The following is a 17,139-nucleotide window of genomic DNA, read 5'->3' on the forward strand; positions in this document are numbered from 1 at the left end:
AATACGTATAGTGTAAGTCAAACGTTCGAATTAGAGACCCCACGATATATATATATAAAAGTTACAAAACACAAATACTAAAAAATAAAGCTTGCATGGCGCGAGATTCGATCCAGCGACGTTCGAATTACGAACCCGAGAGCGTACCGCTGCGCCACGACGCTGTAGGAAATTATAAATCGTAGAGAGTATTTCACCGCAACGGTTTCTTTTAACTGTCGATTTTCTCGACAACGGCTGAGAAGTGCATCTTGGTGCTCTGCCACATTACACCTCTGGCCATGAGCTTTTATTATGCGCAGTACGAATCGAATCTGAATTTCACAATTGGCGGCCTCCCCTTGTTAGTTCTAAATGTTCGGCGATTTGCCATTTTGGTTTAAAGGTGTAATTAAATAACAATAAATTACAATTTCGAGTGAACCTGACCGACACCTTATTTGGTCCTTTCCACAATCCAGATCACCTGTTCTGCCCTGCGGGTTTAGCGGGCGTCTCACGACCGAACATTTGTGGGACACAATCGAGAGGTCAGTTCGTACATTAAATCTTGCACTGGCATCACTTCGCAATTGTGGACGGCTATAGAAAGACATGGGTCAGAATTTCTGCAGGGGACTTCCAACGACTTGTTGAGTTCATGACACGTCGAGTTGCGGCCCTACGTCTGGCAGAAGGAAGTCTAGCGCCGCGATATTAGCAGGTATCCCATGACATTTGTCGCCTCACTGTATTCCCAAAGGGGTAAGGAAAGAATGGAGCCTGCACAGATCTACATCTACATCTACGTGATTACTCTGCTATTCACAATAAAGTGCCTGGCAGAGGGTTCAATGAACTACCTTCATGCTGTCTCTCTACCGTTCCACTCTCGAACGGCACGCGGGAAAAACGAGCTCCTAAATTTTTCCGTGCGAGCAAAGATTTCTCTTATTTCATCGTGATGATCATTTCTCCCTATGTAGGTGGGTGCCAACAGAATGTTTTCGCAACTGAAGGAGAAAACTGGTGATTGAAATTTCATGAGAAGATCGCGTCGCAACGAAAAACGCCTTTGTTTCAATGATTGCCACTCCAATTCACGTATCATGTCTGTGGCACTATCTCCCCCATTTCGCGATAACACAAAACGAGTTGCCCTTCTTTGTACTTTTTCGATGTCATCCGTCAGTCCCACCTGATGCGGATCCCACACCCCACAGCAGCACTCCAGAATAGGGCGGACAAGCGTAGTGTAAGCAGTCTCTTTCGTACACCTGTTGCATCTTCTAAGTGTTCTGCCAATGAACCGCAGTCTTTGGTGTGCTCTACACACATTATTATCTATGTGATCGTTCCAGTTTTGGTTATTTGTAATTGTGAACCCTAAGTATTTAGTTGAATTTACAGCCCTCAGATTTGTGTGACTTATCGCGTAATCGAAATTTAGCTGATTTCTTTTAGTATTCACGTGAATAACTTCCCACTTCTCCCTATTCAGGGTCAATTGTCACTTTTCGCACCATACCGATATCTTATCTAAATCATTTTGCAATTCGTTTTGGTCATCCGATGACTTTACAAGACGGTAAATGACAGCATCATCTGCAAACAATCTGAGACGGCTGCTCAGGTTGTCTCCAATGTCGTTAATATAGATCAGGAACAATAGAGGGCCAATAATACTTCCTTGGGAAACGCCGGATATTACTTCTGTTCCGTCTATTACTACGAACTGTGACCTTTCTGACAGGAAATCACAAAACCAGTCGCACAACTGAGGCGATACTACGTAGGCACCCAGTTTGATTAGAAGACGCTTGTGAGGAACGGTGTAGAAAGCCTTCTGGAAATCTAAAAATATGGAATCAATTTGACATCTACTGTCGATACTTCATGAGTATAAAGAGCTAGTTGTGTTTCACAAGAACCATATTTTCTGAATCCGTGCTGACTATATGTCAATAAATCGTTTTCTTCGAGGTACCTCATAATGTTCGAAAACAGTATAACTTAGAAGAAAGATTAAGAAATGGCAAACCTACGTTTCTAGCATTTGTAGACTTAGAGAAAGCTTTTGACAATGTTGACTGGAATACTCTCTTTCAAATTCTAATGGTGACAGGGGTAAAATACAGGGAGCGAAAGGCTATTTACAATTTGTACAGAAAACAGATGGCAGTTATAAGAGTCGAGGGGCATGAAAGGGAAGCAGTGGTTGGGAAGGGAGTGAGACAGAGTTGTAGCCTCTCCCAGATGTTGTTCAATCTTTATTTTGAGCAAGCAGTAAAGGGAACGAAAGAAAAGTTCGGAGTAGGCATTAAGATCCATGGAGAAGAAATAAAAACTTTGAGGTTCGCGGATGACATTTTAATTCTGTCAGAGACAGCAAAGGATTTGGAAGAGCAGTTGAACGGAATGGACAGGGTGTTGAAAGCAGGATATAAGATGAATATTAACAAAAGCAAAACGAAGATAATGGAATGTAGTCGATTAGGAAATGAGACACTTAAAGTAGTACAGGAGTTTTGCCATTTGGGGAGCAAAATAACTGATGATGGCCGAAGTAGAGAGGACATAAAATGTAGACTGGCAATGGCAAGGAAAGCGTTTCTGAAGAAGAGAAATTTGTTAACATCGAGTGTCGGGAAGTCGTTTCTGAAAGTTTTGTATGGAGTGTAGCCATGTATGGAAGTGAAACGTGGACGATAAATAGTTTGGACAAGAAGAGAATAGAAGCTGTCGAAATGTGGTGCTACAGAAGAATGCTGAAGATTAGATGGATAGATCACATAACTAATGAGGAGGTATTGAATAGAATTGGGGCCCGCATCTCGTGGTCGTGCGGTAGCGTTCTCGCTTCCCACGCCCGGGTTCCCGGGTTCGATTCCCGGCGGGGTCAGGGATTTTCTCTGCCTCGTGATGGCTGGGTGTTGTGTCCTTAGGTTAGTTAGGTTTAAGTAGTTCTAAGTTCTAGGGGACTGATGACCATAGATGTTAAGTCCCATAGTGCTCAGAGCCATTTGAACCATCTGAATAGAATTGGGGAGAAGAGCAGTTTGTGGCACAACTTGAAAAGAAGAAGGGACCGGTTGGTAGGACATATTCTGAGGCATCAAGGGATCACAAATTTAGCATTGGAGGGCAGCGTGGAGGGTAAAAATCGTAGAGGGAGACCAAGAGATGAATACACTAAGCAGATTCAGAAGGATGTAGGTTGCAGTAAGTACTCGGAGATGAAGAAGCTTGCATAGGATAGAGTAGCGTGGCGAGCTGCATCAGACCAGTCTCTGGACTGAAGACCACAACAACAACAAACAGTATATGTTCTAAAACCCTACTACAAATCGATGTTAGTGATATAGGCCTGCACGAACACAACCCATGAATGTAAATAATGATTTTCTTGTCGAGGAGAAGTAAAGTGCCAAAGTAAGATATTAGTAGCAGACTATCTAGGGACGTCAGTGTCGCCGCATGGGCCTTTCCGCTGTGACACTTGGCAAAGCGATCGCGCAGCCGCAGCGTCAAAGCCAGCGCCAGCGCGGCCCAGTCGATTTCGCACGCAGCGGGACCGCAGCGCACTGCGCACGCGCGGCTCCGGCCAATGGCGGCGCGCGCCTGACAGTTGCCGGCGCAGCTCACGGGGCGCGCTGCGGGCACGGCCGTCAGTTGTCCGCTAGCGCCAGCAGCGACAAGGACAGCGGGAGCTGCTCGACAGTCGCTTCTCCCGCCTCTCTCATTCTCTTGCTGAGCCCAGCGCCGGTGAGAGCTCCCGCGCGCGGTCATTACCTCTCCGTTCGCGTCTTTCCTCCGCGAGTGCCTCCGAACGCTGTTCTCGACTTCGCTTCCTTCCCCGCCGACGCCGTTCCCCACCGAGATGTGGAGGCCGTCGGCTCTCGCGCTGCTCAGCGCCGCGCTGCTGTTCGTCTGCACACAGGTAAGCCGGCGCCGCCAACCCTCCCGCGAGAAAGTCACCAACCGGCACCGTAGCAGCACAACTTGCGGGAGAGAGGGAGATTTCAAAACCGACGCCCCTGACAGTCATCTGCCTCCTCCAACTCCCCACTTCGTGCTTTACTCCCACCCGTTCACCTCGCCCCCTTTTGCTACGTGCCGGCCACCACAGTTCCAGACGAGGCTCAATCGATACGATAGCCCGTCGCTCTAGCGTTCGGCGGTCGGGACTCGACGACGGTGTGGGGAAAGCAAGTGTGGTTTTTCCCAGCTATCGATTGAGAGCCGGTCTGCAGCATAGCGCCCTGTCCCCTGCGAGCTATCGATTTCACCTCGTTCTGCGCAGGAACCACCTACTGCCTGTCCCAGTATATGCATCATCTATGGGCGTAGAATCCCTCAGCCGCATCTACGAAAGTATACAGGCTTCCTGGTTGCGTCGTACCGTAACATGAATTAGTGTTACATCACACTCCGCAAGTCATCTAATCATGTGTGGCTGAGGGTAGTTCTGGCACTATTAACTGATCCCTAATACCCTGTCCCGCTCGAGAATGGCGCGTGGGAAGAATGCTTGTCGGTAAGCCTCTGTATTAGCTCTAATTTCTCGAATTTTCCCGTCGTGATCATTAGGCGAGATGTATGTGGGAGGATATGTGTGTGAAATCTTATGGGACTTAACTGCTAAGGTCATCAGTCCCTAAGCTTACTCACTACTTAGCCCAAATTATCCTAAGGACAAACACACACACACACACACACCCATGCCCGAGGGAGGGCTCGAACATTCGCCGGGACCAGCCGCACAGTCTATGACTGCAGCGCCCCAGACAAACGGCGAACCCCGCGCGGCTGTGTGGGAGGAATTAATACGTAGCACGACTCTTCCCAGAAAGTGCTCTGTCGAAATTTCAACAATAAACCTCTCCGCGATGCACAACGTCTCTCTCTTGTAACGTTTCTCAATTGAGTTTGATGGCCGACGTGTGTAGCCGAGCGGTTCTAGGCGCTTCAGTCTGGAACTGCGCGACCGCTACGGTCGCAGGTTCGCATCCTGCCTCGAGCATGGATGTGTGTAATGTCCTTCAGTTGGTTAGGTTTAAGTAGATCTAAGTTCTAGGGGACTGATAACCTCAGATGTTAAGTCCCTTAGTGCTCAGAGCCATTTGAAGTGCTCGAAGCCCTTATGGTATCTACTTTGTCTGCATGTGTAGTGGACTTTTGAGGGTCGCTGTGACCGAGTGGTTCTTCGCGCTTCAGTCCGGAACCGCGCGACCGCTACGGTTGACGAAACACGGCACTCTTCGTAGATCTCTATCTCTTCTCCACTTCCACCTGGTAAGGATCCCAGATAGATGAACAGCACTAAAGAATCGGTCGAACGGGTGTCTTGTAAATCACTTCTTTAGTGGCTGCATTTCCGTAATATCTCAGTTTGGCATCTGATTTTCCTACTATTCGTTATATGTGGCCATTCTATTTAAAATCACACCCACACGTCACTTCAGCTTGTCCTCCGACCACGCAGATTTTGCCCGGTTTCCTGAAATCGCTCAAGGCAAAATGGCAGGGCGGCTCCTCATGATTTGCTAGTACTGCTAGCTATACGAAAATGTAATCTGATGCCGATGAGTAGGAAAAAGAATATTGTAATGTACAAATGCAGTACTAGTGGTGTGCTGTTTGACTCAGTCACGTCCATTAAATGTCTAGGGAGTAATTATTGCAAAGTGACATGAGACGCAACGATCATGTTAGTTCGGTTGTAGGGAAGGTGAATGGTCGCGCTCAGTTTATTGGGATAAGTCTAGGTAAGTGTGGCTCACCTATAAGGCAGACTGCGTATGGAACATACCCTCCACCATGCACTCTATGGTGACTTGCGGAGTTTGTATGTAGACATAAGTCAACGCCACATAATATTTTTCCTCGATGTATTGGAGATGAAATGGCTCTGATATAATTATTTTGTCGATAAGGAAGGGCATCATGAGGACGGCGAGATAATTAAATACAAATGCAACATTTATTCTGAAGGTGGTGTAATGCTGCAACTGTGTATTCTGTCAATGAACGACCGCCCCTGTTACGGACGTGTACTTTCTTTAAGTCCACGACCCGTTTTGGCCTTTCCTTCCAGATAATTTTCCAGTGGATCTGAAAACTGTGCTCTTGTGAAACGTCACATGATCACAAAACCGTAATTTTCAGATCCACTTGAAAATGGCGTGGATGTGAAGACCAAAACGAGCCGTTGGCTTAAATACACATCAGTAAATGCAGCGGCGTTTCATTAATTACATAACTGGAGCAGTTTCCTGTGTCATTCACTTGTTTGCTGTACCAGTGCACTTTTCGATAGTTCACACTATTGTCTAGAGGAGAAAAATTACCTATTTACATTTTTGGTATTAGCAAGAGGGTATCCATCATCTGAGTTGGAGGGCGAGAGGGAGGTTGCATGATATTATTTTCCCGGTGAGGGTACACAATTTTTTTTAAAGAGCATAATGGTCGCCTTTGAGTGTAAACTATTCACTAATAACATACGCTATTGAAGTTTCGACAGTGGGCAAGTGTATTACTCTGAAACTTTAGAGAAGTATCTGGCACCACTTGATAATGGGCACACAGCCGAAACTGCAATTGTGCATTTTAAATTACAATTGTACATTTTACGATTGAATAGTTCCCAGGAAAAAGTAGCCATGATGTCCACAAAAAAAGAAGTTAATTCACAACAAATGTTTCAGGGTTCACTCGCTACTAGTCAGCATCCAGTGCATGGTCCACCTTTATTCAAACTGATAGTGAAATCTTACGTCAGTTGGTGTGGCGAGACAGGTTGAGGGGTGGGTTGGTGAAGACCTGTTTTTATCCTAGCCTCTACTGGATACGCCCATGGATATTCTTTTTGACATTCGATCTGAGCCACTATGAAATATGAGTTAACACTCAGTTTCATTTTCCATTTCTAGCTCTTGTTTGACAGCCAGCTTTGAAGTACTTTTCGAACCCATCAGTCAGTGCTTTCTTCCGGTCTTCTCACTGAGGCCCTCTTCATATTTTGAGTTCTTCTCTCAGTTTAAAACACAGTAAGTTTTTCACCATTTGTCTGAATTCACTCATATCCATGATGGTGTGCTCTGGCCTACCGATTACTTCAAGACCTTTAGCACATTCTTGGAACCATTCAAATATCCTTACTTTCGACCCTACAAAATTCCAGTTCGTGAGAGGATCATCCGACTTTCTGAAGATGTGCCCATGGACCAACAAGCTTTTCATTTTAATTGATTATGCTACTGGCTCCGTATTTGTGTGCAATTCATTAGATCTCATACATATGTGTCTATTAATCCAACTGTTAAGTAAAATATTTCTCTTTTGACTACTATATCGAAAAGTCCTCGCCGATAATTGGTCAATGTGTCCGAAGCCTGTAATCCTCCTGATTTGACAACCATACCGCAGTGTCTTAGCTTGGCTCCAACGCTCAACGTCTCCTTCTTATACAGTTATACAATATGGTGGTGCCTGGTGTCGTTCAGAAGTACGATGTAATGTGCCTTCCACGATGCAAGCATTTCTGAAGCAATAGGATTTGCGGCGATTACAGCCGTTATGAAATACATGAAATGTATTCGCAGTTATGAATGAAGACAACCATTAGCTGCATAATGGAGTGACGACAATTACATTTGCGCCGGACTGGATTCGAACCCGGATTTCCCACTTATCGCAAACGTCATATTAGGCTACATGAGCACGCTTCACTGCGAGACCCAAACTTCCATGTGTGTACAACTTGCACCCATACATCCATTACGTATATTGCCGTAACAGAAAACTGCAAGTCGCTTGCCCGATGTCGGCTGATAAATACGATGTTGCAGTGCCTGATTTGTTCAGAAGTGCGATGGAGTGTTCCTTGCATGCATGTCCGAAGGAAAATTGCTTGGTACTTCTGTACGGCACAGCAATGCAATATCGTATGCATGCATGCCCGAAAGAAAATGGCACCCTATATCTGAACAAACAGGCACTGCAATAAGGTATTTATCCGCCAGCACCGGGCAAGCAACTTTCAGTTAAAATGTCTCCCCTGTGCGGCAGCGTACGTAATGAATGTACAGGGTGTTTCAAAAATGACCGGTATATTTGAAACGGCAATAAAAACTGAACGAGCAGCGATAGAAATACACCGTTTGTTGCAATATGCTTGGGACAACAGTACATTTTCAGGCAGACAAACTTTCGAAATTACAGTAGTTACAATTTTCAACAACAGATGGCGCTGCGGTCTGGGAAACTCTATAGTACGATATTTTCCACATATCCACCATGCGTAGTAATAATATGGCGTAGTCTCTGAATGAAATTACCCGAAACCTTTGACAACGTGTCTGGCGGAATGGCTTCACATGCAGATGAGATGTACTGCTTCAGCTGTTCAATTATTTCTGGATTCTGGCGGTACACCTGGTCTTTCAAGTGTCCCCACAGAAAGAAGTCACAGGGGTTCATGTCTGGCGAATAGGGAGGCCAATCCACGCCGCCTCCTGTATGTTGCGGATAGCCCAAAGCAATCACACGATCATCGAAATATTCATTCAGGAAATTAAAGACGTCGGCCGTGCGATGTGGCCGGGCACCATCTTGCATAAACCACGAGGTGTTCGCAGTGTCGTCTAAGGCAGTTTGTACCGCCACAAATTCACGAAGAATGTCCAGATAGCGTGATGCAGTAATCGTTTCGGATCTGAAAAATGGGCCAATGATTCCTTTGGAAGAAATGGCGGCCCAGACCAGTACTTTTTGAGGATGCAGGGACGATGGGACTGCAACATGGGGCTTTTCGGTTCCCCATATGCGCCAGTTCTGTTTATTGACGAAGCCGTCCAGGTAAAAATAAGCTTCGTCAGTAAACCAAATGCTGCCCACATGCATATCGCCGTCATCAATCTTGTGCACTATATCGTTAGCGAATGTCTCTCGTGCAGCAATGGTAGCGGCGCTGAGGGGTTGCCGCGTTTGAATTTTGTATGGATAGAGGTGTAAACTCTGGCGCATGAGACGATACGTGGACGTTGGCGTCATTTGGACCGCAGCTGCAACACGGCGAACGGAAACCCGAGGCCGCTGTTGGATCACCTGCTGCACTAGCTGCACGTTGCCCTCTGTGGTTGCCGTACGCAGCCGCCCTACCTTTCCAGCACGTTCATCCGTCACGTTCCCAGTCCGTTGAAATTTTTCAAACAGATCCTTTATTGTATCGCTTTTCGGTCCTTTGGTTACATTAAACCACCGTTGAAAACTTCGTCTTGTTGCAACAACACTGTGTTCTAGGCGGTGGAATTCCAACACCAGAAAAATCCTCTAAGGAATAAACCATGTTGTCTACAGCACACTTGCACGTTGTGAACAGCACACGCTTACAGCAGAAAGACGACGTACAGAATGGCGCACCCACAGACTGCGTTGTCTTCTATATCTTTCACATCACTTGCAGCGCCATCTGTTGTTGAAAATTGTAACTACTGTAATTTCGAAAGTTTGTCTGCCTGAAAATGTACTGTTGTCCCAAGCATATTGCAACAAACGGTGTATTTCTATCGCTGCTCGTTTAGTTTTCATTGCCGTTTCAAATATACCGGTCATTTTTGAAACACCCTGTAACAGTACAGGTTGTAGATACATGGTCCACGACATATGGAATTTGGGTCTGGTCGTGAAGCGACCTCGGATAGCCTAATAGTAAGGCGACCGCTCGCCATAAGCGGGAAATACGGGTTCGAATCTTGGTCCAGCACAAATTTTCACTGTCGCATTTCCATTATACAGCTGACTATAGTCCATATCAACAACTAGGTAAACATTTCATACAATTAGTATAGAAGTTTTCCGTCAATTTGCAGATCCTAAGAGTGATCTTAATACCGATTTCTTCACCTGTGTGTCTTAATTTCTTCACGCCATTAATATTCCCTTGCCTTCAAATCATCCACTCTGGTCCCTCGCTGTTGTTTGTCATGTACCCTGTCTTCTCAAAGGAAACATGTAATTTTACTTTGTCAGCTATCTCTTGTCAATCGATCAACCTCTAGGAATGCTAACTTAACATTGTTAGCCGGCCGGAGTGGCCGGCCGGTTCTAGGCGCTACAGTCTGGAACCGCGCGACCGTTACGGTCGCAGGTTCGAATTCTGCCTCGGGTATGGATGTGTGTGATGTTCTTAGGTTAGTTAGGTTTAAGTAGTTCTAAGTTCTAGGGGACTGATGACCTCAGAAGTTAAGTCCCATAGTGCTGAGAGCCAGTTAACATTGTTAGCTGGTGGATACTGCAGAATACAAATGCCTTTTCACAGCAGCAGACGAGGTATAAAATACGTTATGTTTCTCTTTTAAGGTAAAGCAGAAACAAAAATATGCTTCTTACAGCTATTTACTATATGTGTGCGCAACAGTATACATGTTTTAACATTTATCTCGCAATTTGTAACACATTTTGCTAAAGGACACTTGCAGTTCTGATTTTTTCTTTAGTTCATTTTACGGTATGGCACAGCCACGGAGCCAAAAGAATTTTATGAGGGATAAAGAGAAACACTCTTTTACGTACGTCCAGAGCGTGGTCGTTATTGCGTAACTAACTTTTTTGAAAAGAGAGAAAAATGTTGCGTTAATTTGGAATGAAAATGTTTGATTAAAGAAAATTACGTTCATTAAAACCCACGGCTAAATTTTCTCAGGGCGCTATGGCCAGAAATATTATCCGTATTCCAACGTGAAGACATCCGTCTTACTCACTATGGATAAAAAAATTATCTTTCTTTAATGTTACGCGATAAGCAAATTAAATGTAATATTCAAACAATTATTTTTCTCTGTGAGGCTTAATGCTCCAATATAGCTGCCTACGTGCAAGGGCAGCATACACAATTGAAATAATTTCTTTCAATAAAACTGTACCCCTGACCTAAAATGAAATGGAAATTATTGTGAGACGCCGTTTTACGTTTACTGGGATTAAATCCTTTCAGTACTTTCAGAATTAAATACCTATGAAGAAATTTTTATCAATTTTAACAGCAATGGCGTCGCTTCAACAATGCAATTACAAATGTCCAGGGCAACATTTAATTGTTACGTAATTAATTAAATAAAGGAGACAGGGAAGGTACTTTCTTGCTACTAACAAAAACACATACTGCATTAAATACTGACGTATATATATTTAGCATAAATTCTAGATACACTACATATAGTAGAAATAATTCTTTACAGACCGTAATCTAAATGCGACATCGGAACCGACCAGGCACGGAAGACAAAGAAGAAGAACAAGAAGAGAGAAGACAATGAAATCTTTTCTTATATACTACAATACAGAGATAATAGTAATTACAATTCTCTGAGGACCTGTAGCGGCTCCGTTGTAGTCACATATCGATAAAGTGATTTACATTAATTTTTTCTAGAAGCGAAGCTATATCGTGTTTTGATAAACCACTAAATGTGATGGTAAGAAAGGAAGCTAGGAACGTTTTGATAAACCACTAAATGTGATGGTAAGAAAGGAAGCTAGGAACGTTCCATTGGCGGTGTGCTCATTAGTGATGGAACACTAGCAGAAAGAGGACAAGGGTGGCTAAGATATTCGGTCATGACATCTTCGAAGGAAACTCGCAGATTTCACCATGACTGATTCGGCGATACCGTACTGAACTTTCCGGACGGCAGGGAAAAGGGTTGCGTTTGAGACAGCGGTGCGTCACGCGCGTGGCGAAAAGGTTAAGGGTACATTCTACTCAGTCACCCTATAAAATAAGTTATTTTTACGATTTTTCTGGAAAAACTTAGCAATCAGCTTAAATATTTTTGCACATTATTTATAGATTATTGGACAAAATTTTCTGATTATTTTAAGAAATTGTCATCACTAAGCTTCGCACTCAAGACGTTAAAGTTCCTCTGCTCAAAATAAGCTGTGTCCATGACGGAACTATTACAGTCAGAAAACAATTTTCTTAATCTGTAAGATGTGCACAATTTAATAGCACAGATCTTTTTTTATGACAAAATAACAAAATGGCGGACGTCCTACGACTACAAAGATGTAGATTTTTCGTGTATTTTTGGCCTCGTTTTTTTGCGATAGGTGATGAATAAATTAGATAAAAAATTAGCCTGTCACTCCTTGCCGACATGCCCGAGGAGTAATTCAGCCAAATTTCACAAAATATTCGTGTTCCCGCAATTCATTCCGTTTCAGTTTTAAATACAGCATCTCATCATCAGGTATTAAAACCAAAGTCCCTCTCATGATTGACTTCGAAATCGCTATCGTCCAATCAGCTGAAATTTTGTTCCCTGAAAGAGGTATTGTTGGTTGCAGTTATCATTTATTCAGTGTTTGCGGAAACAGTTTCAGTGCTGTGGGATTGTTTCTGCGCATAACAAGAACGAAGAGATTCGCTGTCACATAAGAATGTGCTCAGCTCTAGGATATCTTTCCCTCCTAATAATAGATGACGGTGGTCGAGTACTCCATAGATCACGCCCTAGCCGAAACTTGCAGGGTTTCTATGACTATTCTGTGGGGCAATGATTCGATAACGACTTCTGATTCAAAAAGGGTATTTTTGGCTCAAAAACTGGCTGTTAGAGCTGTATGTGGTGTAAGTTCGAGAACCTCTTGTCGACTCCTATTCAATAGTCTGGGAATTCTGACATTGCCCTCACAGTATATATTCTCTTTAATGTCGTTTGTTGTTAGTAATATTAACTTATTTCCAAGAGTTAGCCGCTTTCACTCAGTTAATACTAGGCAGAAATCAAATCTGCATGTGGAATGCACTTCCTTGACTCTTGTGCAGAAAGGAGTGCAGTATTCTGCTGCATCCATTTTCAATAAGCTACCACAAGAACTCAAAAATCTTAGCAGTAGCCCAAACGCTTTTAAGTCTGAACTGAAGAGTTTCCCCATGGCTCACTCCTTCTATTCTGTCGAGGAGCTCCTGGAAGAGCTGAAAAATTAAGCAAATTCCAGTGTTACATTGTTGATTTTCTTTATTTAAACTTACGAATTGTCGCCTGAATACGTTTCTTGTATTTCATTTTGTCTGTTTCTACTACCGTGTTATAATTTCATGTATTCACTCGTTCCATGACCATGGAGACTTCTCCTTAATTTGGTACCACGGAACAATAAATAAATAAATAAATAAAGTTTGGAAGGTAGGAGGCGAGGTACTGGCAGAAGTAAAGCTGTGAGTGCCGGGCGTGAGTCGTGCTTCGGTAGCTCAGTTGGTGGAGCACTTGCCCGCGAAAGGCAAAGGTCCCGAGTTCGAGTCTCGGTCGGGCACACAGTTTTAATCTGCCAGGAAGTTTCATATCAGCGCACACTCCGCTGCAGAGTGAAAATCTCATTCTGGAATAAATAAATAAATAAATAAAAGATACGTGGAAGTGCAATGGAAGGCGCTACCGCTCTAACAATGTCTCAGAATGATGGAACCAGAGGATACAAACATTAATACCCAAAGTTCATCCAGATGTCATTAGTAAAACATCTTCGAGAAGATGTAGAATACCGCGGCAACCAGTTTGACAGACTAATTTTAGTCCTTAAGGGGGAAAGAAGAAAGAAGTCTGCAATTAGGACAATGGAGACTGACGTGGTACTTTAGCAAAGATTTTAAAAAGACTCCATTTTGACGGCAAACTAAAATCATTTCTAACTTGTGTGGCCTACGCACATAAAATAGTGAAGGAAGCGTCTCTAGCATTATGAATTATGTAAATATTGAAAAGTGGTTCCGCGCTGTCTGAGGCGCCTTGTCACGGTCCGAGCGGCTTTCCCCGTCGGAAGTTCGAGTCCTCCCTCGGGCATGGGTGTGTGTTGCCCACAGCGTAAGTTAGAGTAAGCAGTGTGTAGGCTTTGGGACCGATGACGTAAGTAGTTCTTTTTGGAAGGTAGTTTAATGCAGCGAATTTTCATTGCCAATCCTGTAAATACTGTAAAAGTTGCAAGTAAATTTAATGTGGGACAGAAAGAGACTGCCTCCTCATAGCGTCGTCTAGAAATGACACAAGGTCGGCTAAACGTCTCTTGAAATCCGTAAAATAATCGCTAAAGAAGAGCAACAGGACTCTCTGAAGGGCCACGCCTCTTTCTAGGAAATCAAAACGGCTTTCGCCTTGAAAGATTCTTGGAATCAAAATACCGGGTGATCGAAAAGTCAGTATAAAATGGTTCAAATGGCTCTGAGCACTATGGGACTTAACATCTGTGGTCATCAGTCCCCTAGAACTTTATTTAAACCTAACTAACCTAAGGACATCACACACATCCATGCCCGAGGCAGAATTCGAACCTGCGACCGTAGCAGTCGCGCGAAAGTCAGTATAAATTTGAAAACTTAATAAACCACGAAATAATGTAGATAGAGAGGTAAAAATTGACACACATGCTTGGAATGACATGGGGTTTTATTAGAACCACCCCATATTGCTAGACGCGTGAATGTGTCTGGCGCGCGTCGTTTGGTGATGATCGTGTGCTCAGCCGCCACTTTCGTCATGTTTGGCCTCCCAGGTCCCCAGACCTCAGTCCGTGCGATTATTGGCTTTGGGGTTACCTGAAGTCGTAAGAGTATCGTGATCGACCGACATCTCCAGGGATGCTGAAAGACAACATCCGACGCCAATGCCTCACCATAACTCCGGACATGCTTTACAGTGCTGTTCACAACATAATTCCTCCACTACAGCTATTGTTGAGGAATGATGGCGGACATACTGAGCATTTCCTGAAAAGAACATCATTTTTGCTTTGTCTTACTTTGTTATGCTAATTATTGCTATTCTGATCAGATGAAGCGCCATCTGTCGGGAAATTTTTACCCTTTTTTTAAAGTTCCAATAATACCCCATGCCATTCCAAGCATTTATGTCAATTTGTACCTCTCTATCTACATTATTCCGTGATTTATTCAGTTTTCAAATTTATACTGACTTTTTGATCACCCGGTATATACAGATGGACACGGATAACAAAATCTTTACAGCGGAAACTCGGGCAAAAGACTCCCCCGCCAGAAGATGAGCAAACCAGCACGAAACTGGTAAAGGCGAAAACAAATTATCGTAAAAAAGTGACTGGTCGCAGTTTTACAACCTTTCAACATGTTAAAACTATTCCTAATAATAGGTGTCGTAGACTACATAACGCTGCGCTACACTGCTAGACATTTTAGTGTGCCTATACCTGTGAAAAACCACCTATTCCCGGGATCTGTAGAAGGACTACTCCGTACAAGTGTTCCAACCCCTGCCAGTTACCTTTTCACTGATCCTTTGCGTCCGCCTCAAGAAAAATACAAAAGATTGGCCACAGACATGAGGTAGTTTTTTTTTCACACACGATATCAGTATATCCATTTTATTTTTTTTACAGCAGTCGTTCAAATGTCTCTTCCTTCCTTAGGATATCTCTTTACACTGTCTGACCTTGGAGGTATCGGCGTAACGTTCGAGAAAGTCACTACGTCAGCAGGCGGGGCGGTTCCCCAGAGAGCAATCTGCCGTCGCCGAACAAAACCACTGATAGATAACCTCTGAAAGGAAGGCATCGACAATACGAAACTTCTAAAAAATGTCAGTAGGCTGCCCCTTTCGTTGAAGTTTCATGCTTCGTGGGGCAACTCCGTACTTTTATTATAATTACTAGCATAGGGTCCGATGCTTCGCAGACTATATGGTCTGCACAGATTTTTTTTCCTTTTGTCAAATTTTTATATTGTTCATAGATTGCAACACCATCTAAACTTTTCACGCTAGTGAAGGCCATTGTTCCGAATTTACTTGTGAGCAAAAAGCGATTCTGGTTGGCCGGCCGCTGTGGCCAAGCGGTTCTAGGCACCTTAGTCCGGAACCGCGGTGCTGCTACGTCGCAGGTTCGAATCCTGCCTCGGGCATGGATGTGTGTGATGTCCTTAGGGTAGTTAGGTTTAAGTAGATCTAAGTTCTAGGGGACTGATGACCTCAGATGTTAAGTCCCATAGTGCTCAGAACTATTTGAACCATTTTTTTCGATTCTGGTTGCTGGAGTCTAAAGTTTCTGCTAATCAAGGCATTTGGTTTCTGTGGTGAAATTTCCATAGAAACTTTCATTCCCTAACACATATTTCTTCATATCTAACCGAGAAGCGACATACTAGTTTTCATAGATCGTTATAATTTTTTTTAATATAACGAAATATTTTCGTAAAAAGTTTCGTCCCCTATTTCGTTTCATCCCCTATTTCATTCCCTTAGGGGTTGAATTTCCGAAAGCAGTGATAAACGTATTATTTAATTTCTAACAGAGAAGCCAAATGCTAAATTTTCATACACTAATCCTTGAAAATATTTTCATAATTATATAATTTCATAAAACCTTTCATCCCATATTTCTGTGCCTCAGATGGCTGAATGTAAAAATTTCTGAGACTCCTATTTTTTTAATTCCTAACGGAGAAGTCAAATACCAGTTTTCATAAATTTAGCTTTAAAAATGCTTTAGTAGTTCTTTAGTAATGACCTACTTTCGGAAAACCTTACGCCCATTATTTCATCTCCTTCGTGATTGTGTAAGTAGGCTGTTTAGGTTTTTATGTTGGTAACGCCACGTAGCGCTCTATATGAAAGTCACTGACTGTGCTGTGTGAAGTCTGTGGCTGGCTGGCATTGTTGAAATGGTCGCTATTGTAATGTTGGGCAGTTGGATGTGAACAGCGCGTAGCGTTGCGCAGTTGAAGGTGAGCTGCCAGCAGTGGTGGATGTGGAGAGAGAAATGGCGGAGTTTTGAGAGCGGTAGTTTGAGTAACAAAGATTTTTGTGAGGTAAGTGATTCATGAAAGGTACAGGTTATTGTTAGTCAGGGCCATTCTTTTGTAGGGATTATTGAAAGTCAGATTGCGTTGCGCTAAAAATATTGTGTGTCAGTTTAGTGATGGTCAGAATAAGTAAAGAGAGAAATGTCTGAGTACGTTCAGTTCTTCTCAGCTGTTTGAAAATCAAATAACGTAGAGGTTTATCAGCACAGTAATTCATTAATTTTTCTAAGCGGACGTTTCACTTTAATTTCCAAAAACACTGACAGTAGTATTTTTTTTCTTTCTAATCGAGAAGTCAAATACCAGTTTTCATAGACGTAGCT

General features: G+C 43.3%; 2 protein-coding genes across 2 annotated transcripts in view; one reads left to right on the top strand and one right to left on the bottom strand.

Annotated features, from left to right (window-relative positions):
- LOC124550681 (angiomotin-like) overlaps positions 1-3,768 on the bottom strand; it is a 77,035-nt gene extending 73,267 nt beyond the window's left edge. Inside the window, exon 1 of the mRNA XM_047125406.1 lies at positions 3,479-3,768. Coding sequence (XP_046981362.1) covers positions 3,479-3,768 — 290 coding nt within the window. The remainder of the gene's footprint in view (positions 1-3,478) is intronic.
- Positions 3,653-17,139, top strand: part of LOC124550682 (amyloid-beta-like protein) — a 592,369-nt gene continuing 578,882 nt past the window's right edge. The window contains exon 1 of the mRNA XM_047125407.1: positions 3,653-3,919. Coding sequence (XP_046981363.1) covers positions 3,860-3,919 — 60 coding nt within the window. The 5' untranslated portion in view covers positions 3,653-3,859. The remainder of the gene's footprint in view (positions 3,920-17,139) is intronic.

This window comes from Schistocerca americana, chromosome 9 (assembly GCF_021461395.2).
Source record: "Schistocerca americana isolate TAMUIC-IGC-003095 chromosome 9, iqSchAmer2.1, whole genome shotgun sequence".
Classification (NCBI taxonomy): Eukaryota; Metazoa; Arthropoda; class Insecta; order Orthoptera; family Acrididae; genus Schistocerca; species Schistocerca americana.